Source organism: Oscarella lobularis, chromosome 8, assembly GCF_947507565.1.
Source record: "Oscarella lobularis chromosome 8, ooOscLobu1.1, whole genome shotgun sequence".
Taxonomy (NCBI): Eukaryota; Metazoa; Porifera; class Homoscleromorpha; order Homosclerophorida; family Oscarellidae; genus Oscarella; species Oscarella lobularis.
In genome coordinates, this window is record NC_089182.1 from 2,064,951 (window position 1) to 2,088,304 (window position 23,354).

The following is a 23,354-nucleotide window of genomic DNA, read 5'->3' on the forward strand; positions in this document are numbered from 1 at the left end:
GCTTCACCTCCCGTCCATTTTTGGCAAAACGTGGCTGGAATTTCTACCACCGTCCTATAAAGAAATTGATCTCTCGGACGTTGGTTTAAGTCTAGAAAATTTAAGGTACTGTACTAGAAAATTGTAAGTATAAAAACACCTTGCGTGATTGTGATCATTAGATGCTACGTCAATCCTGATCGACGTGAGCTAGATTCGCTCAAAAGCATCTGCGTCCTTGAAGAATTGGAGCATCAATTGCACTCCGCAGCCGACTACAAAGAAGTGATAAATGTAGTGCTAAAGCAGCACCCAATTCTAAAAGAATACCTAAAGAAATTTGCTCTGCCATCTTTGGGTGACTAGCCTACATTCTTCTCCCAAAAAAGGCTCATTGCATTAGTATGATCACAACTGGCTCTATTGTATTGACATCTAATCTTTTCCTTTAGAGTGAAGACGGTTCACCTTATCATTCCCTTATTCCAATACTTGGCCCATTTCACATATATCTCAACGCTGCAGAGAATGTCATACGTTTATTTCATCCCGTTTTTGAAAGTAAGAAATTTCAGTTTATTCATATATTATTAATAGCTTTCTTTTTTCAGAGCTTTATAAATACCTATTTGGAGAAAAGAAAGTGCTTCCTCATAAGCCGAGTTTCCAGCGAGTCTTCACGCTATTGGCGGCCCTTATGGGAGGCTGGCTAATGATAAGAGAGGAAGTTTTGCACGTCTTCAAAATATGCAAGGACGTAGAATATGCTCTGCTGCGCTACCTTCTTGAAGAGTTGGTACCTTTGGTCTTCTTTTTCTACTCTACAATCATTCGAGGAAGCATATATGATCTCTGGAAGCCCTCTATGATACGTCTTTCCTTGATGTTTATGCTTCAGAAACGTCACCACTATAACAAGTCAATGATTGCAATGACCAGCGACTTTCTACATTACGAAACTGTAATTCCGCAGTGGCTATCTTTCTTTTCATCAAACCTTGGCATCCTGACGGAGAAAAAAGTAGAGATCTTTCACTCCCTGCTAAGAAGGCAGTGTCCATCGTGGTCGTCTGGTGAGCAAATAAGTGAAATTGCAAAGGTTCTGTCTGCCAGAAAATTTAACTCGGATTTCATATCAAACTTTTTAAATCCTTCAAAAAAGCATCACTCCGGACAGAACGTTTCTCACCTTGCTGGAAAAACAGCCGAGTTTCTTGTCAAGGTGTTTGAGAATATTTACAGAAACAGCGGCGAATGCAATATGCAAGAAAAGAATAAAAAAAGGGTGAGTAAATATGTGTATCTCCTCTCTCTCTTCATTTGGATTTTATAGGTTTATACCATTCCAACGTTTGAATCCACTTTCGATGAACGAGCACTCCCGTTGGGCTTCTCGAGTCCAGTACCACCATCGTTCGAGTACAAATGCGATCACGACGACTGCTTGGTGACGGATGACAAAGAAAGCGCTGTTCTGCTGAGCTGCGGACATTCCTTCCACATCAAATGCCTCCAAGACAATGAGTGCATGATCTGCAAGCCATTTCTGCTAAAAAGCATAACAAAAATGGCAAATCAGTTTAATAAGAGCTTATCAAAAGACGCCAACAAGGGGCTAAACGATGGTGATGCCGACGTCGAGGAGACGGCGGGCCAAGAAGAACAAGAAGAAGATGAAGAACGGATAGTAGACGAAGAAAGTGACTACTACATATCAAACGAATTTCTGGAACACCTATCCAATAAACTGAAAATTTTAGTTCCAGCTGGCGTAAGACCAACGTACATTAATAAGGCTCACAAGAAGAATCTCAACTAGTGAATACTACACTTATTATTATAACTATTATCATTTTATTGATCTTACTTATTACAACAGAAACGCGTATTATAATCTCTTAAACTAGCTACCCTCCTTGCTAACTGTATGCTCCCTCCGTTTCAAAACACTTTAGTCACCCTAAGTAAGCTAGCGTCTGAGAAAAATTTTTAGAGACAAAACAAGCTAACTTCTGACCTTCTTCGACAGCAGATCAACTTTCCGCAATGCAAGAACGCGTTTCGAACATCAAATGATGCTGTCTCTGTGGAAAGAAAGCGAGAAAAAATACCGCGAAGCCACCTAGCGACTCGCACATGCGCAGTGAAAGTTGGTCCTGGCCGTTCAGGGCAAGTAGCGCGCGCGGGGAGGGTCAGAGGCTACCTGTCCTTATCCGGTCATACTAGATAACTAGCTGATTTACCCGTTCATCGAACGGGTTGTTTAGGCGTTTGTATTCAGACATGAGCGCATATGAAATTATGCTTATTCGGCCGTTTCTTGCAATATTCTAACGGCATTTTACAGCGTGTTGTCAACCCGCAGTGCCGCTCGCTGATAGGCCGGTTTTTCTGCGACCGTTACGACTCTATTCTGCTATATATCTCTAACGCTATATCTCTAATGCACGAATCGGGTCTCTTAAGCGCCGCTGCAATTCGACCTACGTGGGCTAGCTACGGCTTTTTTACCCGCGTTAGCTTATTGGAATACAGCTGCAGTTTCTTGTCGAAGCTCATTTACAGCCGCAAAAGCTATTCAAGGAGAAATCTCAGGCTGTATACTCTGGTCATTTCCTACGCTGTAAACCAACTTGGTTTGTTTGGAGGCGCCCGATTAACATATCGTAACTATTTTGTCATCTATTTGGACATTCGGTAATCGGTCGGGTCCATGTACAGCAGCCGATCCTTGGTAATTTGCAGCTGCGCTGAATCCGGTCGTAAGTCATTCGTAACTGCTGTACATGATAGTCCTTGCCCACTAAAAAAGCTTCAGTAGCGGGCCTCGGCATATAAGTAAACCGCTCCTCTACCCAATCGCGCGGTCCCATCGCAGCAGAAGCAGACGGTCACGATCTATTCACAGCTGCTCCAACCGGGCTAATCGCTGCATGCAGCAGCAGAAGAAACAGCAGCAGCAGTAGTCGCGTCGGTCAATTCACTGCTCAGATCAATCTGCGCAGTAGTCGCGCGTTTAGCTGTTGCACATGGTCCAGCCTACTTAAGATGCGAAATAACCTCTCTCGTTTCCAGCGCTACTAATAGACCGGAGCCGCTTTGCAGCTGTGAATAGACCGGTCCTTGTCCAAGAGCCGCAACCGGGCAAATTAACCTAATTCTATTTCGCAGCAAAGATGAGTTTAACGATTTTGTCTTTTCAAAATCGGCACATCGTTTATCTTCCCATCATTTAAAGCTGCCACGCAAGTGAACTGCAATATGCTGTAAACTCAGGGGGAAAACACGAATCAGGGATACATACCCGGAAGCAGGGCATGGTACACTGCTAATTGCACTATGCAGCATTAAACTCAGGCGAAAAACATGCATCAGGAATACATACCCTGCAAGCAGGGAATGGTAGACTGTGAATTGCACTATGTACAGTATGCAGTAAACTGAGGGGGAAAACGTGCATCAGGGATAGATACCCTGCAAGCAGGGCATGGTACACTGCGAATTGCACTATGCGGTATTAAACTCAGGCGAAAAACATGCATCAGGGATACATACCCTGCAAGCAGGGAATGGTACACTGTGAATTGCACGATGTACAGTATGCAGTAAACTCAGGGGGAAAACGTGCATCAGGGACACATACCCTGCAAGCAGGGCATGGTACCCTGCGAATTGCACTATGCGGTAAACTCAGGGGGAAAACATGCATCAGGGATACATACCCTGCAAGCAGGGAATAGTAGACTGCATCAGGGATACATACCCTGCAAGCAGGGAATGGTAGACTGTGAATTGCACTATGTACAGTATGCAGTAAACTCAGGGGGAAAACGTGCATCAGGGATACATACCCTGCAAGCAGGGCATGGTACACTGCGAATTGCACCATGCGGTAAACTCAGGAGGAAAACATGCATCAGGGATACATACCCTGCAAGCAGGGAATGGTAGACTGTGAATTGCACTATGTACAGTATGCAGTAAACTCAGGGGGAAAACGTGCATCAGGGATACATACCCTGCAAGCAGGGCATGGTACACTGCGAATTGCACCATGCGGTAAACTCAGGAGGAAAACATGCATCCGGGATACATACCCTGCAAGCAGGGAATGGTACACTGTGAATTGCACTACGCACAGTATGCAGTAAACTCAGGGGTAAAACGTGCATCAGGGACACATACCCTGCGAGCAGGGCATGGTACCCTGCGAATTGCACTATGCGGTAAACTCAGGGGGAAAACATGCATCAGGGATACATACCCTGCAAGCAGGGCATGGTACACTGTGAATTGCACTATGCGGTATTAAACTCAGGCGAAAAACATGCATCAGGGATACATACCCTGCAAGCAGGGAATGGTACACTGTGAATTGCACTATGTACAGTATGCAGTAAACTCAGGGGGAAAACGTGCATCAGGGATACATACCCTGCAAGCAGGAAGTGGTACAGTGTCAATTGCACAAAAACATGCATCAGTGATACGTACTCTGCAAGCAGGGAATGGTACACTGCGAATTCCACTATGCGGTAAACTTAACTCAGGGGGGAAACATGCATCAGGGATACACGTATTGCAAGGGCAGGGCACTCTACCAGGAGTCGCTGGAACCTCGCAGCGAGGTCGCTTTCGCGCGGAAGAAGCCATGGAAAAACGGAAAGACAAAGGAAGATGGCGGCGGAGAAAATATGCATAGCGCACTCTAAGGCGATTCGAATTGGGGCGAAACGCGACTTCACGGCGGCGATTGCTCGATTCGGACCGGTAGAAAACCCGCGCGAGACGTCGCGTTCGGAATTCCGGCGCGATCGGCGGCCCGGGAAAGCGGCGGCGGAGGAGGATCCGCGGCGGGGGCCCCGACGATCGCGCGTTCAATCGATCGCGCGGAAGGGCGTTCGAAGCGCAGCGGCGCGATCGAAGCGCGGTCGCGGCGGCGTCGGGCGGCGAAATTTGAAGGCGAAAACGCGAGGTCCCGCATTGGAAACGCAGGCCCCGTACGAAGCTCCGTAAATTATGGGAAGATAGGGATAAGAAACGCACGCATGGTACTGTCTATTGTGACGCAACTCAAGTGACACGGCACGCCCCCTCCACGTCCTTTTGACCTCTCTTAAGTAATTCCCCGATTTCTCGAAATCCAAAAGCTGGAGAGCAAGTGAATAATTTTGGCAAGGTTGCAAAATGCCTTTGTAATATTTCCGAATGTCGTTTTAAGCAAAACGATGATGTCCTATAGACGATTTCGACCCGTTTCCTTACAGCACCCCATCACCGTGACTTTGTGCAATTGTTACGATCGTTCTAGAGGTTCTCAGAACCCCAAAGTTCATTCAAATTGTTGACAATATACCTCAAAGTGCAACTGTATTGCCCAAAGTCATTACTGGTTTCTAACCGTCAAAATCGAGACGATTTTCTGCTAAGCACCTCTATTGGCAAATTGCAAAATTGCCTTTAATCTGGTGATTATGAATGACAGACGATCTTGGGCAAGACAGTTGCACTTTGACGTTTATAGTCTAATATTCGAATAGACTTTGGGGATCTGAAATCCTTTCAAACAATCATAACAATTGCACAAAGTCGCTCGCTGAAGAGAAACGGGCCAAAATCGTTGTAAGCAACCTCGTTTGATAAAAACGACAAAGGGAAATTAATTCGTAGTCAGTTCCAAACCTTGCCAAAAAATTAGAAGGCTCTGCAGCTTTCAGATTTGGAGATATCGATAATTATTTGACAGAGGTAACAAGCTGGTGAGGGGGCGTGGCCGTGTCACGCATCATGCGTCACAATGTACACTACCATGCGTGCGTTTCTTATCCCTATTGTCTACTCTCTGTCCAGCCTGAGTTGGCCGCCGAATGATGATAATGAGGGGGCGTGTAACATATTGCAGCACCCCTAAAACTTGTAGATATCAACGCGAAAATATTCTACAACAATTCCCATCGTTCTGCGCTTTCGAACAAGGTAAGAACGGCGCGTGTACGCCTAAGGATAGAAATTTTATTGGCACTTTCTGATCGGCCAACTCAGGCTGGACAGAGAGTAGTATCCCTGGTCCTACGGTTATAGTCCTTCACTATAACCGTGGTCTTTCAACCAGGGATATAATAGAAGATATCCCTGTTTCAACCAAGGAGAACTCATTGAGCAGCTCCCTAAAGGTAACTAAAATTTTAGGGTGTCCCAGCGGCCACTGTGCCTCTCCTGGCTGCTCCAAGCAGAGATAATAGCTCCAAGGATCGGTAACCGAGGCTAGGTGAGCCCTGGTGTGCCCCCTTCGCGGGGCCCTTCGCGGTGGGCTTTTTACCAGTTTTCGAGTCCCAATGGAATGTCGAGGAAGCGAAAAGGCAGCCGTTTCGACGCGTCCGAACGCCTCCAGTACCTTCAGTCGCTCGTAACTGTGTACCCTATCAAGACACGGAGCAAATCGTCGCAAACCTAGCGAATTTCGCCTACGATCCATCAATCCGTGCTCTACAATCCGTGGATCCGTCCAACTTTCCCCATCTTCGCCGCTTGAACGTTCTCGGCCTCTTTCTCGACGCCCTAACCGAGCCGCACGATCGCCTAGTCGAATTCGGTCTCGGCGGCCTCTGCAACGCGAGCGTCGATCCCGAAAATCGCGATCGAATCGCCGAAAACGGCGGCATCGTTCGAATCGCACGCTACGGTCTCTCGATCCCAAACGAGGAGACCGTCATATCGGCGCTACAGGAACTCTGATACAATTGGCCGTCGTGACGTCATCACGACCGCCGCCGTCGCCGTCAATCCGATCGCAGATTGAGTCCGATTCCGTCGTCGAATGTGTGACCAGGTTTTTTAGAATAATTCGATTTGCGAACGAAAATTCGCTCAGAGCATCCCTCGTTTCAGATACGCCGACTCGGTTAGTCCGCGGCTTCGCAATCTGGCGACGATATTTCTGACCGACGTCGTCGTTCGCAAATTCGATGAGTCTATTCGTCACGTGCGTCCGCTACGATCACGTGCGATGCGTGGGGAAAGAAGTCGTCGGGTTGATTGGATTAGGGGACAGAAGGGGACCAAAGTAATGGCAGTCAAATCGATTCGTGGGCGTGTCTAAACGAGCACTAGAAATTCCGCGACTCGCCCACTACGCCTCTCAGTTGTCCTCTCGGAGCTGAGGAATCGTCATGCTTCATCTATCGCTCATTTTCGTTCTATTTGTCTTCCACTCGTCTCCGTCTCGCGCCGACGAGACGCTTGGTCAGATTTTTCTAAGCCTACACAATTTTTTTCGAATGCGATTTTTTTTCTAGATTTTATTGGTTTGAGGAGACCGAAACTCGTCGCGTCGCCGCTCGCCTATCGGATCGATCTCGGCGAGAATCGATCAGAATCGATTATTCTCACCGTCCCTCTGCGTCGTGTCAATCGTCTCGCATCCGCCGGCGTCGTCGTCGAATCGCGGCATCGCGGCGACGTTACGCGTCAGCGAACGATCGATCCGTCTTGTCTATTCATTGGCGAATCGTCGCATCCGTTCGCACGTGCCGCCGTCAATCTCTGCGACGGATTGGTAAAGAAGCGCGATAGCGTGCGCTCTTTCCATAACCCCAGCAACGTTATTTGCAGAGTGCCGTAGTGGACACAGACGACGCCCAATACCTAATTCGTCCTCTGACCGGATCTGCCACTACTGCCTCTGACGGAGTGCACAAAGTTCATCGCTTACGCAGAGCAGCTCCCTGTAAGGCCCTAAAAAAACACTCGCACCTGACCGTCGACCCCCTATTTGGCGAAGCCGCAAAATGCCATATCCCGTCGCGCGGTTTTCGCCGTCGTTTTTCCTTCGCGCGCGCGCGCTTTCCTCCCCCGCCCCGACTCAGACTCACATATGGCTTTGTTTATTTGCCCGGCAGCGAGGCGTCGTCGGACCGTTTTGTCGACGCCCAACGGGGGCCTCGCCGTCGCCGGACGACGGGCGACGCGCGGCACCGTCGAATTGGGTCTCGTCGCCGATCGCGATCTCGTCGACTTCTACGGGAATCACACAGAGACGTATCTACTTACGATTATGAACGTCGTAAGTGGCCTCTAATATGTACTAATTCGCTTTGCACCCGACGGAGACGGACTCCTACGCCGCTGAAATCGCTCTGTTTTTGTTTTTGCGGGCGCTGCTCGTTGTTTGTTGATGCGTTTTTACGCACGCGTGCGCGTGTGTTTTTTGGGGGGGGCCCCTCTCGTTTGACGTAAACGTAAACGTGTTTCGAATCTTTTCTTCGCTGATAAGAGCGTCTCGACATTAGGTGACAAGTCTCTACGGCGACGCGACGGTGAGCGATCTCGTCGACGTCGTTCTCACGCGCTTGATTCTATTGCAAGACGACACAGTACGGGAAATCTTCCCGCGCTCTCCGAGGGCGCCATTAGCGGTCTTTATTTTTAGCTCGGTTTGTCGGTGAGCCGAAATGCCGATCGCGCCTTGACCGACTTCTGCGTGTGGCAAAGAGGAATTAATTATCAGCGAGGAACTAGACACCATTACGACGTTGCCATACTATTGACACGGTACAGCGCGGTCCCTATTTAATATAGCAGAGGTCACTATAACTGAATATATCGACAGTAAGGACATTTGCGATGGAAATCAAGATTGCGATTTACTCGGTAGGAGAAATAGACGTTCCTCTATCAATCAATCAATCAATCAATAATCATTCCTATCGCGTCTTTTTACCACAAGGTTTGGCTAATATTGGATCGGCGTGCGAATCGAAACGAAGTTGCGCCGTCGTACAGGACGTCGGCTTCGCTTCATCTGTTGCTATTGCGCACGAATTGGGCCACCTGTAAGTATTGCAAATTGCAGAAGGGGGAAGCCAGAGGGCCCCCACCTGCTCATACCCATTAGGGAAGCCAGCCAGTCTTTAGAGCAATCCCTTCCTCTCATTTAGTTTGGGTATGAAACACGACGACGTCGCCTGTTCACAATCCCCTTCCAATCACGTCATGTCGACGAGCGTTTCCTCAACATCCTGGGGCGACGGCAATCGTGCCCGCTGGTCTGATTGCAGTCGGCGCTATTTGATCAAATTTCTCGAGTAAACGAAAACCCCTCCCACCCCACCTCCTCCAAACGTTATTTTTTCGCAGCGACGGTCGCGGCGAATGTCTCGCCGACGTGCCGCTCGTCGAAAACGACCACGTGTCGACGCATCGCGGTGAAAACGTACGCGGCGTGCTACCCGGCGAGATTTTCGCGAGCGAGCGCGCCGCCCAGTGCCGATTTCTGTACGGATCGCGTGCCAAGCCGTGCGCAAGTCACACGCACGTACGTAGACGAAATAAAGACCAAGCTATCTCGATAACGCGCGGTTTTGAAAAGGAGAGTAGATGCCATTCGTTGAAGTGCTACGTTCCCGGGCGATCGTGTACGGGAGTTCCGTTGGCTGACTACACCCCGTGCGGTCACGAAAAGGTATTCATCTTTCGAACGATTTGATTTTCTTCTTCGATGCGTTATCGTAGCATTGCTTCGGTGGCAAGTGCCTGCGCGCCGACGCCGCCGCTCGAGCGCGCGTCGACGGCGCCTGGTCGTCGTGGAGCTCATACGACACGTGCACGCGCACGTGTGGCGGCGGCGTTCAGTTATCGCGCCGCCAATGCAACAATCCGAGGTATGCCAAAGACTTGCGCGTACGAAACGCGAAATCGATCCTCTCTCTCCCAGACCGCAAAACGGCGGCCGATACTGCGACGGCGATTCGATACGATACAAATCGTGCGCGACGAAAAATTGTCCGCGCGACGCGCCGTCGTTTCGCAACGTCCAGTGCGCGGAGTTCGACGGCGACGGCGATCGGACGATCAAAGACGCGACGGCCACTTGGACGGCCAAGCATAGCGCCGGTAAGCGGATCTCCCTGTTTGTTGGATTAGAAGCCGGCGTGGGATGTTTGTTCGGAATGATACATGTTGTGTACATAATCCATGGTGCACGTGTGCACGGGGAGGACATAAACGTTGTATGTATATCTATGATGCACGTGTGCGCGCGGTTAATTCATATATCCGAAGCTCCCATAATACCATTAGGGAAGTGGGACGGAAGGGATTTCCTGTGCGCTATCGTTACGTCTCTTTTGCTTATCTTTTAGCTAAATCGGATTTGTGTCGACTGGTGTGCGGTCGAGGATCGATTGTGGTCGTTCGTGCGTCTACGGTGGTTGATGGGACTCCTTGTGGGTTCAATGGATTGGGACGGTGCGTTCAAGGACAGTGTCTCGTGAGTGCGGCGGAAATTTTGATACAGGATGCGGTGATGACGAAGGGTGTCTGTTTTATAGGCGGCCGGCTGCGACAACGTGATCGGGTCGAACAAAACGACGGATCGGTGCGGCGTGTGCGGCGGGAATAGTTTGAATTGCAAAATGGTCGAAGGTGAAATGAGACCCCGTCAAAGAGGTACTCAGTCGCAAAAGAAAACATTCCTTTTGTCTGACTATCGACTGCCGCAAGGATTTGTAACTGTGCTGGATATACCCGCTGGAGCGTCTGAGGTTGAAGTGAAGCAGGTGTCTAGTGGCTACAGAGACGGTTGCTATTTAGGTGAGCAGCAAAACGAATTCTTTCTTTTGCGTCGAGCTTGCTTTTTGTCTAGCTTTACAAACGGAGGCGGGCGGATACGTTTTTAATGGAAATTTTAATATTCAAATGCACAAGGGCGTCTTTTCGGCGGCCGGGACTCAAGTGCTCTATACCGGCGCTGGTGCCTCGCAGGAGATGATCAAAGTCAATGGGCCGACGTCAGAAAAATTGACAGTGAAGGCAAGTCAGTTGGTCACTCAGTGGGCATAGTGTTATGTTTATCATTGAGAAGGTTCTCAATTTGGTGCTCAATCCGCCTGAAATTTCGTATAAATTTGTAATGAAGAAGCAGAACACGATTGATGATTATCAGTGGAAACACAACACTACCTGGTCTCCTTGCTCAAAAAAATGCCAAGGTAGGGAGCCGTGATTCGCTCATAAATCCTTATCAACGAACGTACACTTTAGGTGTCAAGACTCAAAAAGTTCGGTGCGTCTTGGTGTCTTCTGGCGAGGCTGTAGACGATGGCAATTGCACGGGACTTGCGAAGCTCGAGCCACGCACTCAACCTTGCAATACTCCATGTCCAGCCAAGTGAGATAATATTTTGCTTTTAGTTACGCTAATACTATCATTTCGTTCTTTTCAGGTGGTTTATTGGAAAGTTTTCTTCGTGCTCTTCGTCATGCGGCAGAGGCGTGATGACGCGAAACGTTGTCTGCGTGCAAAATCAACAAAGCGTTTCGAATAGCTTGTGTGCCGAGGAGAAGCCCAGCACGTCGATGGAGTGCAACTCGGGCCCATGTCCAACGTGGAAAGCGGGACTTTGGAAACAGGTCAGCACACTGGAGAGTAAGGGGCTCTAAAATTTAACCTGCTTTCGTATGTTTAGTGTACTGGATTTTGCTTCGATGCCATTCAATCCAGAACACTTCAGTGTGTCAGCAATTCGGGCAGAGTTGTTTCGACAGAGTCGTGTAGCGCAAGGGAAAAGCCAGCTCTCGTGAGACCGTGCAAGGCCGCTTGTCCCCGCTGGCAGACCGAAGACTGGGGTCAGGTAAGCAAGAAGATTTATATGCAGACGTTCCAAAACACATGAGGCTTTTGCTTAGTGTTCAAAGTCTTGTGGCAGTGGAGTGCAAAATCGCGCCGTGAAATGTTTGGATGACGACACTCGCCAGCTGCTGTCAGACGATTCCTGTGCCAAGTTAAATAAACCGGAAACAGTTCGCCAATGTTTGATACGAGAGTGCGCTGCGTGGGAAGTAGGCAACTGGACACAGGTTTGCTTTGAAACAAGAGTGCAGACATCACCTAAGCATTCTGACGAGTGTCTCTAGTGTTCTTCTGTTTGTGACGGGACTCAGTCACGACCAGTTCAATGCGTTGGCGTAAATAGAGACAGAGTGGCGTCGAGCCATTGCGCTGGCGTAAAGAGGCCTCTACACGCTCGACGATGTTCTCGCGTCGATGGAGGTTGCAGTGGAGCTCACTGGTCAAAAACCAAATGGTCGACCGTAAGGAAAGATTACGCATAATGGGCATCGAATCTTATCATTCATTATTTTTAGTGTAATACCGCCTGTGGAAAAGGGGAAAAAAGTAGACACGTTTTCTGCTCAAATGGACTAGGAAACAAACTACCTGACAACGTTTGCAAAGGAAGGAGGCCTATTCTAGTAAGATCGTGTCGTGGAAAATCGTGTGGCACGTGGAAACTTGGAGCCTGGGAGGACGTAAGTGAACCCCTTGGGAAGTGTTTGCAATTGCAATCCGTTTACTAGTGTTCTGCTACGTGTGGAATTGGAGTGCGACTAAGGAGTGTGAAGTGCGTTCTGCCGGACGGAAGGGAAGTAAAGAGTTGCCTTTCGAAGAGACCCGTTGACTCCAAGCGCTGCAAGAAAGCAGCGTGCCCGACGAGCGAGAACGCGAACGTAAACGGCAAGAGTGCAAATGCGTGCGAGGATAAGGATAGCTATTGCGCTACCTATGTTTCGTCGTCTCGACAGTTTTGCTTTATTGAAGGATTCAGGCGGAAGTGCTGTCATTCGTGTCGTGTAGTCTCGTGAACGGAGTATATAAAGTCTATAGCCTAATTTTATACACGCTACCGTGTGTTAGAAAAATAAATTGGAAATTGAAAGGGGCGTTTCTCTTTTCGTCTCGACCGGAATGCCTAGTCACGTGACCGTTTGAAGCGAAGCCAGAGGCTACAGTACACTATATAAACAGCAACTAACGACGCAGCGACATCCACTTTTACGTCGTGTGCGGAGCGAAGTGAAAGGGCATTCCGAAATTGTCGCTCGCACACATGCGCAGTACAATCGCTAAGAAGGGCGTGGAGGCTGTCTCGTCGCCCACTTTCGCTCGTCTTCGCTCGCCTTCATTCTGCGCGATGCTTCTCTTTTTCTGTTGCTTTGCAGTGTGCTCGGCGTTGGCAGGTTAGAGGCGTGGTCCTCATCTTGTGAACTTGCGTTTCGTGGTCTAACAACGCTTTTAGATCCTTTGATTGACATCTACTCGAATGCGACAGTGACTTCGTCGAGTGTGCTCGAGGATGAAGGAATCAAGTTTGTCCCGCAGTGGGCTGTCGACAGAGTTAGCAGTCGGTTGTGGTCCAACTGCTTTGTTTCTAAAAAGGAAATGAATCCGTGGTGGAGATTAGACTTGGGGAAAAAGCAAACAATTAATTTGGTGCACGTTGACTTTCGAGACGACAGTCTCAGTCATCAGCTAGACGTGAAAAAGGAGGACATGGATGGCTTTACGGTCTATGTAGATGACGTCAGTGACTCCACCACTAGTGGACATACGGGGTGTGGAGGCGCAATCAGTTCATTTGATGGTACCAAAACTCGACTAGCCTTCCAGTGCACGGGCACAGAAGGACGGTATATTCACGTGATTGTCAAGTCGTCCACAGCAACATATTTGTCACTATGCGAAGTTTTCATCAATTTTGCTGGCAAGACTTGCAAGTTGTGCTTATAGGATTTTCTAACGTTTTATTTTGTAGTCGTTTCTGGGCCTACTTACGCGACGTATGAAGGAGAGTACGTTATTGTTCGACCAGGAGATGACCCGAGTAATCCATCAAGCCGTGCTATTGATGACATCATTTCAACGTGTGGGTCAACGAATGACTCTTCTACTCTTCAGTCACTAAGTGTTCGTCTTCCTTGGCCAATTTTTGTGCAAGCAATCAGGCTGCATATAAATATATATCCTTCACTAAACTATGAACAATTTGCTGGAAGTCATCTGTCAAATAATGGACTTGACAATCCCAGAGTCCTCAACTATAATTCTGGTGCTAATACCCATTTGCCAGGTGCGTTCACGCTAAGGCCCTCGTCATTTGTGACTGACATTACCACCACTGTCAGCCTTTCAAAATTATTAGAAGTGTGTGAAGTGGGAATACAAATAGAAGGTTAGGTTTATTTGTCTTATAGCACTCTTTATTTTCTTACTTCTGTTTGCAGGCAGTGTTCTTGATATTTATAGTTCATCAGTAGCAACTGCATTGAGCGAATTAAATACGTCAACACTAGTGTCAAAAGCAATTGATAACAGTTTTCAAACTGACGGAAATGCTTGCTATCGTTCCGCTCAGCAGCCTGGCACATGGTGGCGTTTACAGTCGACGGAAGCAAAAGCAATTGGACTGGTTGTAATCACTCCATTGCCAGACAGCACAGCATTGAGTGAAATGAACGGATTCAGTGTCTACGTAGGAAACAAGACGACGAATTCAGGCAAAGACAATGTGATGTGTGGATCACAATGGGTCAATCCATCGCCAGGAAGCGTATCAACTATTAACATGACATGCGCCAGTAGGCCGATTGGAAAGTACGTCTACATTGTAGCATCAAGCAAAGCAACATCATCGTTATCATTGTGTGAAGTTCAGATTTTTGACTGCGCAGGTAGATCTACAATAGTTTTTTAAAAACAGAAGTAATTTTTGTTGTACAAAGGGTCGGATCCTGTTTCATCTGGAGCAAGCAATGATATGTCAATAAGCGCTTCTGGCATGGCAAAGTTGACGTGTAGTTCAACTGGGTGTCCTACTCCGAGTATAGAATGGACTGGGCCAGACGGACAGATTGTTAGTGCAGCTACTCACACTCAGACTGGAGTGACTGTCACTAGCACAATTGATGTGCAAGGAAGCAGAGGGGGCAAATACAGTTGCATTGCATACAATGGAAGAACTTCTAACGCTACAAAAGAAATCACAGTATCAGGTACTATCTAGGGTACGTAGGTGTTTTTAGATTTGCAGTTGCGATTTAGTCTTTCCGATGATTACTACGTCGCCGATGGACAAGACTGTCAACCATGGGCAAGACACAACGTTGACTTGTTCCGGAAGCGGATATCCAGTCCCAACAATCACGTGGACATCTCCAACAGGAAGTTCATTTACCGCAAAAAATCCTACAGTAGAGTCTGGCATAGCAACGAGAATCATTGACGTGACGAATCAAAAGGGGGCAGATGGCGGTGGAACGTTCAAGTGCACAGCAAGCAATGGAATAGGAAATGATGCCTCTGCTCAAGCTATTATATCAGGTAAGCCTGTAATGGCGTGGTCTACGATGTATCTATTTTCATTGTTTTATTAGTACGTCCAAAAGTCACCAAAGTAGTTCCGTCAACGAGGTCTGTTGTATCAGGTAGTACTGTGGATCCAGTTGTGTGTGAAGCTGAAGGATATCCTAAGCCTTCCTTGAACTGGACGCTTAAAGGAAGCACTGTTTCCAGTTCTCTAACCTCTAATGAATACAGCGTAGGAGGCTTATCATATCGTAGCGGAAGAAATTTGACGTTAGGAGCGGTATCTTTGAGTCAAAATGGAAGCGTTTATACTTGTGAAGCAGGATCAAGCACGTCGATGTTCACTCTCACTGTCACTGGTAAGATTATGTTGACTTCTTTATTTTTACACGTTTATTTTCTTTTCAGTGGATGCTACGTTTACATCAGATCCCCAGAATAAGTATGGAAAGGTGGGAGATACGCTGAGTCTCTCTTGTGAAGCAACAGGAGCTTCAGCTAAGGTCATTGAATGGTACAAAGACAGCACAAACATAAGTAACGGGGTTTCTACGTCTACTGCTAATGGAGTGACGACCAGTTCACTGACTCTGATGAACGTTCAGCTGAGTGACGGTTCAGCGAATTACTACTGTAAGGCTGGGCCTACTCCCGGTCATCAAGACGCTGTATCTTCATCCAAAGCGATTGTCGGAAGTAAAAGACTTGTGGGGTCATATAGAATACTTTGTAATTTTTGTGTTTAGTTCTTGGTGGTATTACTTTGTTTAAGTCTCGATCGTTTCATCCTGGTAACAAGCCAAGTCCTCCATTGGAGTGTACATTTACAGCCAATCCTCGCCCAACTAGTGGACAATTGATACTGGATGGAAAAGTGAAGGCATCTCTGACTCAACCGACTCCAAATCTAGGGAATTCGTGGAAAGTGAGCTATTCTATTCAAAAAATAACAGTTAAAGAGGGAGGTAACTACACTTGTGTTGCAATGATGGGCTCTGTCAGCATTGTATCTTACGCTGAAATAGGAAGTGAGTTAGATCAAAAGACAGATGAGTCTTTTCTAACTACTTTTTTTCTAGTCACTTGTGTGATATCTGTTCCACCACAACCAACAATATTAGAAGCAGGAAAAACGAAGACACTGACTTGCAGTGGCACGGGATATCCTATACCTTCTATTACATGGAAAAAGACACTTGGAAGTCAAGTAAAGCAGTTAGCAGGCAAAGACAGTACAGATTACTCTAAGCGAGAGAAAACGAGCTCAGTCACGCTGATGGAAAGTGATATTGATCAAGCGGGTTTATATGAATGCACTGTGATGAACACTGCGCCTGGAAACCTTAAAACAACGAAAACGTCTTTAGTGGCTGTGGAAGGTATTTGCTTGCAGTGTTAGTTGAAGAGAAACAAAGATTTTGTCTTTAGTAAAACCTATGATTGTCACAAAATCATTTGCTCGAACCGGAACATGGGGGCAATCCGAAATTCTGACTTGTCTTGCTATAGGCTATCCTTTGCCAACGATCACTTGGACATTTCGAGGACAGCCTGTGACTAAAGGCATTTCTGTCTCAGCGGCAGGAGGTGTCAATCGTACCAGTACTCTCACCCGGATGACGGTGGAGGCGCTAAAGGATGGAGGAGTGTATACGTGCAGTTCCACGAACAGCGCTGGAAACGGTGAATCAATTAACATGACATTGAATTGTAAGTGTTGCTATTCTTTTAATTAAAAGGAAATATAGACATTTTCGTTTAGTTGACCCAAGAGTGACTACGGATCCACAGAGTCAAGAAGTAGTTTATGGAGGAGCGCTTTCGCTTACGTGCGTGATATCATCCTATCCGCCGGTATCTTCTCCTATTCAGTGGAGCAAAGACGGCGTCAGTCAATCGTCAAGTTCTCCAGTTGGTGTACCTAATAAGCCCACAGATGTTACCAGTACGTATACAATCAATGCTGTTAATGAAAATGACGGAGGAAATTATTCATGTTTTGGATTGTCTAACCCGGCTATCATTACTAGTAAGAAAAGTAAAGTAGTGTATTGTGTTCACTAATATTTTAGTCTTTTCTGATTAGTTGGCAATTTTTTTAATTTGAATCCCCAAGGTGGAAATCCCATTGAAGGAAATTCAGCACAGCTGTCATGTAAAGTCGTTGGATATCCTCCACATAATATTATATGGGAGCAATCAAATGATGACAAGTCCTATACAACTGTTTCTCTTGGTTTTCGATCTCAAAAAACGGAGCGCTCTATCTCTATCAATCTGACGTTTTCAGCAATACACAGATCAAACTCTGGATATTATCGATGCCGCACTGACGGTGCCAAGCAAGTGATCTCAAGTGCAGCTCACATTGACGTTTACTGTACGGTACATAATAAAACTCTTAACGCTTGCTAAGTAAGAATCTTCTTTAGATCTGCCGTCGTTTTCTGTTGACTTGGACGGCCTCAATCGAACCGTTCGTACTGGAGAGTCGTTCACGTTGACTTGCACCGCAATGGGAAATCCCGTTCCTACTGTTGACTTCTACAAAAAGTCATTAGATTCATCTGCAATGACTGACAACGTTTCAGCGGATGCTGATCACCAGATTACTGTGACGAATGGAAAAGCGACTTTGGTTGTTTCAAAATCAAAGACGTCTGATTCTGGAAAATATTTCTGTCGCGCTTCTAATGTTGCTGGTCATGTCGATTCAAGCTATTCGGCCCTTGCTGTACAAGGTGAAATTGGTTTTCCTAATTAGATTATTGAATACGACGAATTTTTTCTTTAGGACCACCATCAAGAATTGATCCGGCTGAAGTAACGGGATCAGCAAAAACAGACTCTAGTATTACAATTGCTTGGACAGCACCATACAATGGAAACAGTCCTATACTCAACTACACAATCAGCTACAAACTTTCCAGCTCTCCTGATACCGATTACAACGTTTACCGTATTGTTGATGAAGGCATGAAAACAGCAACTCTTTCTGGTCTAAAAGCGTTTACCGAATATGCAATTCGAATTGTCGCGTCTAATGCTCAGGGCCCCGCAGAGGGTACAACGACGCCAAAGATCATTAGAACAGCGACAGGAGGTTTGCATTCGTCTCTTGAATTACCTTGTTAAAATGAAATATGCTTTGTTTAGTGCCAACGTCTCCTCGCAGCTTCGTTGTTACTGTTCAGAGTTCAACTTCTGTATCTGTCAAGTGGGATTCGCCGTCAGAGCCACGCGGAGTCATTCAAAATTACCGAGTCTATTACGAAAATAAGGGATCGGGAAGAGCCTCCCAACATAAGCCGTTTAGCGGGATAGCGACGTCTGGAACGATATTAGGATTGGCAAAGTTTACTCGCTATGATCTTTACGTGTTGGCTGTCAATACATTGAATGGTGAAGATCTAATAAGTTCACCGAGTAACGTTGTATCAGTTACTACCGAGGAAGACGGTAAGCACAAACCTTTGATTGACGTAGCGTCAAATTGAACTTTTATTGACTAGCTCCTACTGCGCCTCTAAACGTGCGAGGAGAAACGGTTGTGGATCTCTCTTCAATGCTGACTGTCCTGTGGGAGGAGCCAGCAGAAGCGAACGGAATCATCAGAAACTATTCCATATTTTATGGAAAAAAAGACGCTGGCGGCACAAGTTTGACGAAGGAAGTCGGCCGAAGCAAAAGAAGCGAAACTCTTGACAATTTGGATTCGTACACTTTCTACACGATTCAGGTTTGCGAATAGAATTCTCTGTTATGAAAGAACGCTTTGATGCCGCTCATTCAGGTTCAGGCTTTCACCGTCAAGAACGGCCCACCCAGCGATCCTGTGGAGGCAAGAACAGACGAAGGAAGTGCGTTCTTTTGTAATTTTGCGTATCTCACTCTGCATTCTCATTTTCTTTTTCTCCAGAGCCGAGTGCTCCCTTGAATCTTACTGTTGTAAGCATGGACGCAACAAGCGTGAAGCTACAGTGGTTGGCGCCTTCAATCCCTCGTGGAATTATCACCGATTACAAGGTAGTTTAATTAAACAACGATTTTCTTTCTTAACATAAATTTTCTGGCAGATTTACTACAAAGGTCAAAAGTCATACAAAGGACAAGGCGACGAAGACGGATCTGTAAATGAAGACTCGAGTCAAACAACTGAAGGACCAGTGACCAGTTACACTGTTGTCAATTTGGTGGCTGACACGGAATGGACGTTCTCAATTGCAGCAAGCACCAGCAAAGGCGAGGGAGACAGGAGTACAACTGTAAATCAAAAGACGGCAATAGCTGGTATTCTTCATACCAAAGAAGCTGACCACACTCATGCCTTATTTTTTTGTAGAACCTCCAACGTTTGCTGTACCGTCAGCTAGTCCGGACAGAGCAACGGAAACGACGGCCGTGATTGTTTTAGAAAAGCCGTCGGAAAGAAATGGAGCCGTTGGGTAAATCATATTCCAATTTCAATTATTATTATAACTCTTGTTTTGGAAAGTCGAATCGATCTGCTTGTTGCATCAGTTGCAAATCCTACCGCCACCGTCAACTTCCAATCCTATAAAGAAAACGATGCTTATTCCCCAACATCAGCTCTTGGTAGTATCTACGTGGCAGCACGTTTCGAGTCTCGCGCTGAATTGCCGAATGAATTCACCTTGGGAGACGGAAAGACATACGGCGGTTTTGTCAATGGTGCTCTGAAGCCTGGCGCGACTTACCAGTACGCCCTGCGGGTCTACAGCTTATCTGACAGCTCTCTAGTAACAGTCAGTGAGCCTGCAAATATTGGTAGGTTTATTCTTATAACGGCATTGTAATCTCTGATTGGTTTCTGGGAGTAGCTACGGAAAAGGAACCTACGAGTCTAGGACTGATTATTGGCGTTGTTGCTGGCGTCGTTCTTTTGATTATTATTGTCATTATCGTCGTCGTCGTTGCGCTGAGAAGGTGCGCCGGGAACCGCATGATGTACGTACTCTTAGATTCCTGTTCTCTTATATAGAAAACATACGAAGAGACAAGAAACTTATGCGGTTCAATACACAGGCAAAGAAGAGGGCGAAGTTGAAGGTATGTCAATAGTCCTGTGCCGCTTTTATATCTTACGATCGATTTGCAGTGCTGGATTCGTTGAAGCCTACTATTGCGGTGACAAAGAAAGACTTCTCGAGTGCACCAGGAGAACGAGCTATCTTGGAAGTGGAAGTCTCGGGAAAGCCTGTTCCGCTCGTTTCTTGGCGTTTCAACGGCTGCGAGCTTCCCGGTGATAATCCTCGCGTGAAAATACTCGATTCCGGGTCACTTCAGATCGACGACGTGCAAGCGTCGGACGCTGGCCTTTACAAGTGCTCGGCAAAGAGCAAGGCGGGATCTTCATATGGGCAAGTCACTTTGAGAATTGACACTGTCTACGCCAGTAAAAAACATATGCATGCACGAACGTTCAGTCGAACTCTTTCTTCTAGACACTGCGTTTGGGAATGATGGCATTCCTCGTGATCGCTTTGAGAGCTACGTTGGAGAGCTTCATGCAGATAACAATCGCGGATTTTCGCTGGAATATCCTGTAAGACAGGCTTCGAATGAAAATGATTTGAGATGTTACTTTATGATTGTATCCTAGCAACTTGATAAGGCAGAAAAGCATCCTTTTGCTTTTTCCAAGAAGGAGGTCAACAAAGGAAAGAATCGTTATGGAAACATTGTTCCCTGTAAGAAGGAAGAAACAATTTGAAAATAGATGTGTTACCAGAGAGATTTTTGTATCTAGATGACCACTGTCGTGTTGCTCTTAAACCACTGGATGGCGTGCCAGGGTCCGACTACATCAATGCCTCTTTCTTGAATGTTAGTCTCTCTAGAGATTTGTTGACCTGAGCTCACCTTCTGTCCGCAGGCGTATCAGCGCCCTAAGGGCTATATTGCTGCACAAGGTCCCAACGAAAAGACTGTGAACGATTTCTGGCGCATGGTGTGGCAGGAGAAAGTTCCCACCATGGTGATGGTGACCAATCTTGAGGAAAAGGGAAAAGTGAGACATACTATTTATATGGTTATATCTTTTTTCAATACTTGTCTTGTACAATTCTAGAGCAAATGCGAAAAGTACTGGCCTGACTCTGGTCGAAAAGCATTTGGTAGCTACGACATCAAGTTGCGTCAAGAAATAATTCTTTCTGAATGCACCGTCAGGCTTCTTGATATGAGCCAACACGTAGCCAGAAATAGTGACTTGAATTATTTTCTAATATCTCGGTTGTGACTAGAACCCTGACGGCTCTGTTTCGACTCATTCCACTACACAGTTCCATTTCACAGGCTGGCCAGACCACGGTGTGCCAGCCTATGCTACCGCGTTGCTGAATTTCGTAAAGAGAGTTCGCTCTCACCACGAAAAAGTGAAAAAGAAGGGCCCCATGCTGGTTCACTGCAGGTACAATAGAACCGCAGTTTTTGAAGAAATCGCTTATTTTCAATTTTAGTGCTGGAGTTGGACGCACCGGAACGTTTCTCGTGATCGATTATTCCCTTCAGAGGCTGAAAAAAGAGAATTCAATTGACATTTTCAACCTTGTCAACGAATTCCGCGACGGGAGACCGACCATGGTTCAAGCGGAGGTAAAAAACAAATGAATTATTTATCTTTTCCTCAGGGTAATTATTTGGCTGGCGTAGGCTCAGTACGTTTTCTGCCACGACGCTGTTCTTGAGTACGTACTGTGCGGCGATACGGACGTTCAGGCGCACAACCTACGAGCCTACTCGCGCCAATTGGAAAAAATTGACGCAGCTGCAAACAAGACAGGAATTCAGAAGCAGTTCGAGGTGAACGTGACGTGCGCAATCGTCTTGGTTAGTGCTTGTATTTTCCGTTTAGCTTCTCGCCAAAGTGAGTCCGCCTAAGAGCAGCTTCTCTTTCCGAGGTGGCAGGGATCCTCAGTGTGCTGTGAAGAATCGCTACGCAGAATACGTTCCACGTGAGTTCCAAAACCAACTGTGTCTTCAAATCTTACCTTTTTGTAGCCGACATGTCACGTCTCTATCTGAAACCGAAGGCAGGTCGCCCGGCCAATTACACGTATATCAACGCCTACTTTGCTGATGTAAGAAGTTCAATGTAACTGTGTCTTCGCGAGAGCCAATCTTTTCTTAGGGATACCGACGTCGAGCTCCGTACGTGGTCACACAAGGCCCCCTCGAGTCGACGGTGTCCGATTTTTGGCGCATGGTTTGGGAACAGCACTGTAGCACTATCGTCATGCTGACTGGACTGCAGGAGAATGGAAAAGTATACAGCTGCTTTCGGATTGTGATTACTAGTCTCAGTCGCCTTTCCCTTACAGGAAATGAGCGTGAGATATTGGCCAACGAAAGGAACGGCGACCTACGACGACTACTCTGTTACGCTCGAAGACGAAACGATGTTTGGAGATTACGGTGTGAGAAAACTAAAACTGACCAATGGAAAGGTGAGATTATGAAACATTTATTATATTGTTATTCGGCGCCTGATTCATTGGGCATTTTGCAACTGTAGGAGGATCCTCGTTTGATCATCCAGTATCATTACACGACATGGGCAGAAGGAAGATTGCCCAAGAATTCCGCTTCTTTGATTGACATGTTTAGTCAGTTGGAGAAAGGCCAACAAAAAGCTGGAAACCATCAAATTGCCGTCATGTGCAAGTCAGTTTATTGATTAATTAAAAGAAGTGCTTTCAATCGTGTTCTCTTTAGCAATGCTGTTGGAAGATCGACAATTTTCTGTGCTGTGAGCAATATGCTCGAACGACTGAAAGCTGAACAGATCGTCGACATTTTCCAAGTCGTCAAAGCGTTGCGTCTTCACCATCCTGACTGCGTTTCGTCTTTGGTAAGAGCATGTCGATGTTTATGTAAACTTTCAACTGGCACGCGGAATTTTAGGAACACTACAAGTTTTTGTACAACACTGCTCTAGAATTTTTGGATTCGTTCGATACGTATGCCAATTTCAAATCTCTCTGAAGTGTTTTTCATGACAGTGTCTGTGTTTTATTATGTTTTTTGTATGGGTATGCTATCTCATTTTTTTTGTAATTGAACCTGACGCTTCTTTCGTTTTTTTTGGATTTTTTGCACGCTAAATTATGTTCAAACGTTGATTTTTGTGTCGCTTGCTAAGTGTACGTTGCAGCGTCAAAGCAAGAGTAAATTACTGATAAATAACACGTGCTTTTTACCGAGCGTGCGC

General features: G+C 46.5%; 2 protein-coding genes, 2 long non-coding RNA genes and 1 pseudogene across 4 annotated transcripts; 3 read left to right on the forward strand and 2 right to left on the reverse strand.

Annotated features, from left to right (window-relative positions):
• Positions 1 to 123: 123 nt before the first annotated feature.
• Positions 124 to 493, reverse strand: LOC136189867 (uncharacterized). Its single transcript, XR_010670468.1, has 3 exons — positions 448 to 493; positions 310 to 399; positions 124 to 254 (listed from the first exon to the last, which is right to left on the reverse strand). It is a non-coding gene; the product is annotated as an uncharacterized lncRNA (long non-coding RNA).
• Positions 494 to 1,861: 1,368 nt separating this feature from the next.
• On the reverse strand, positions 1,862 to 8,033 carry LOC136189863 (uncharacterized). The gene is made up of 3 exons (XR_010670463.1): positions 7,851 to 8,033; positions 1,997 to 7,713; positions 1,862 to 1,939 (listed from the first exon to the last, which is right to left on the reverse strand). It is a non-coding gene; the product is annotated as an uncharacterized lncRNA (long non-coding RNA).
• On the forward strand, positions 6,034 to 7,096 carry LOC136189854 (armadillo repeat-containing protein 7-like; annotated as a pseudogene).
• On the forward strand, positions 7,090 to 12,695 carry LOC136189825 (A disintegrin and metalloproteinase with thrombospondin motifs 15-like). Its single transcript, XM_065977849.1, has 25 exons — positions 7,090 to 7,221; positions 7,275 to 7,534; positions 7,591 to 7,705; positions 7,878 to 8,041; positions 8,268 to 8,351; positions 8,408 to 8,529; positions 8,588 to 8,628; positions 8,705 to 8,810; positions 8,916 to 9,062; positions 9,115 to 9,292; positions 9,347 to 9,439; positions 9,490 to 9,638; positions 9,692 to 9,870; positions 10,119 to 10,246; positions 10,308 to 10,425; positions 10,480 to 10,569; positions 10,622 to 10,788; positions 10,841 to 10,967; positions 11,020 to 11,146; positions 11,202 to 11,388; positions 11,445 to 11,609; positions 11,665 to 11,835; positions 11,893 to 12,069; positions 12,124 to 12,288; positions 12,337 to 12,695. The coding sequence occupies exons 1-25, from the start codon at positions 7,149 to 7,151 to the stop codon at positions 12,619 to 12,621; spliced, it is 3,618 nt and encodes a 1,205-aa protein (XP_065833921.1). The 5' UTR covers positions 7,090 to 7,148; the 3' UTR covers positions 12,622 to 12,695.
• A 111-nt stretch (positions 12,696 to 12,806) lies between these two features.
• LOC136189815 (receptor-type tyrosine-protein phosphatase F-like) lies at positions 12,807 to 23,331 on the forward strand. Its single transcript, XM_065977834.1, has 40 exons — positions 12,807 to 12,996; positions 13,056 to 13,520; positions 13,572 to 13,988; positions 14,041 to 14,487; positions 14,539 to 14,808; positions 14,858 to 15,136; positions 15,190 to 15,480; positions 15,530 to 15,817; positions 15,868 to 16,149; positions 16,201 to 16,500; positions 16,550 to 16,831; positions 16,884 to 17,150; positions 17,208 to 17,501; positions 17,554 to 17,862; positions 17,916 to 18,224; positions 18,278 to 18,580; positions 18,634 to 18,860; positions 18,915 to 18,981; positions 19,041 to 19,147; positions 19,198 to 19,411; positions 19,464 to 19,566; positions 19,617 to 19,909; positions 19,963 to 20,068; positions 20,124 to 20,191; positions 20,241 to 20,537; positions 20,587 to 20,687; positions 20,745 to 20,832; positions 20,892 to 20,968; positions 21,018 to 21,152; positions 21,213 to 21,335; positions 21,388 to 21,554; positions 21,604 to 21,739; positions 21,797 to 21,946; positions 21,999 to 22,098; positions 22,145 to 22,224; positions 22,275 to 22,409; positions 22,465 to 22,590; positions 22,659 to 22,807; positions 22,859 to 22,994; positions 23,048 to 23,331. The coding sequence occupies exons 1-40, from the start codon at positions 12,867 to 12,869 to the stop codon at positions 23,126 to 23,128; spliced, it is 8,199 nt and encodes a 2,732-aa protein (XP_065833906.1). The 5' UTR covers positions 12,807 to 12,866; the 3' UTR covers positions 23,129 to 23,331.
• Positions 23,332 to 23,354: the final 23 nt, after the last annotated feature.

What these genes read in the sequence shown, in the direction of transcription:
- LOC136189825 (XM_065977849.1), top strand. Translation starts at nt 7,149, where the DNA reads ATGCTTCATCTATCGCTCATTTTCGTTCTATTTGTCTTCCACTCGTCT. An exon ending in TTCTATTGCAAGACGACACA is followed by an intron (nt 8,352 to 8,407) that starts GTACGGGAAATC and finishes CTTTATTTTTAG; the next exon opens with CTCGGTTTGTCGGTGAGCCG. An exon ending in GCGCACGAATTGGGCCACCT is followed by an intron (nt 8,811 to 8,915) that starts GTAAGTATTGCA and finishes CCTCTCATTTAG; the next exon opens with TTTGGGTATGAAACACGACG.
- LOC136189815 (XM_065977834.1), top strand. Translation starts at nt 12,867, where the DNA reads ATGCGCAGTACAATCGCTAAGAAGGGCGTGGAGGCTGTCTCGTCGCCC. An exon ending in AAAAGAAATCACAGTATCAG is followed by an intron (nt 14,809 to 14,857) that starts GTACTATCTAGG and finishes GTTGCGATTTAG; the next exon opens with TCTTTCCGATGATTACTACG. An exon ending in TCAACGCCTACTTTGCTGAT is followed by an intron (nt 22,225 to 22,274) that starts GTAAGAAGTTCA and finishes ATCTTTTCTTAG; the next exon opens with GGATACCGACGTCGAGCTCC.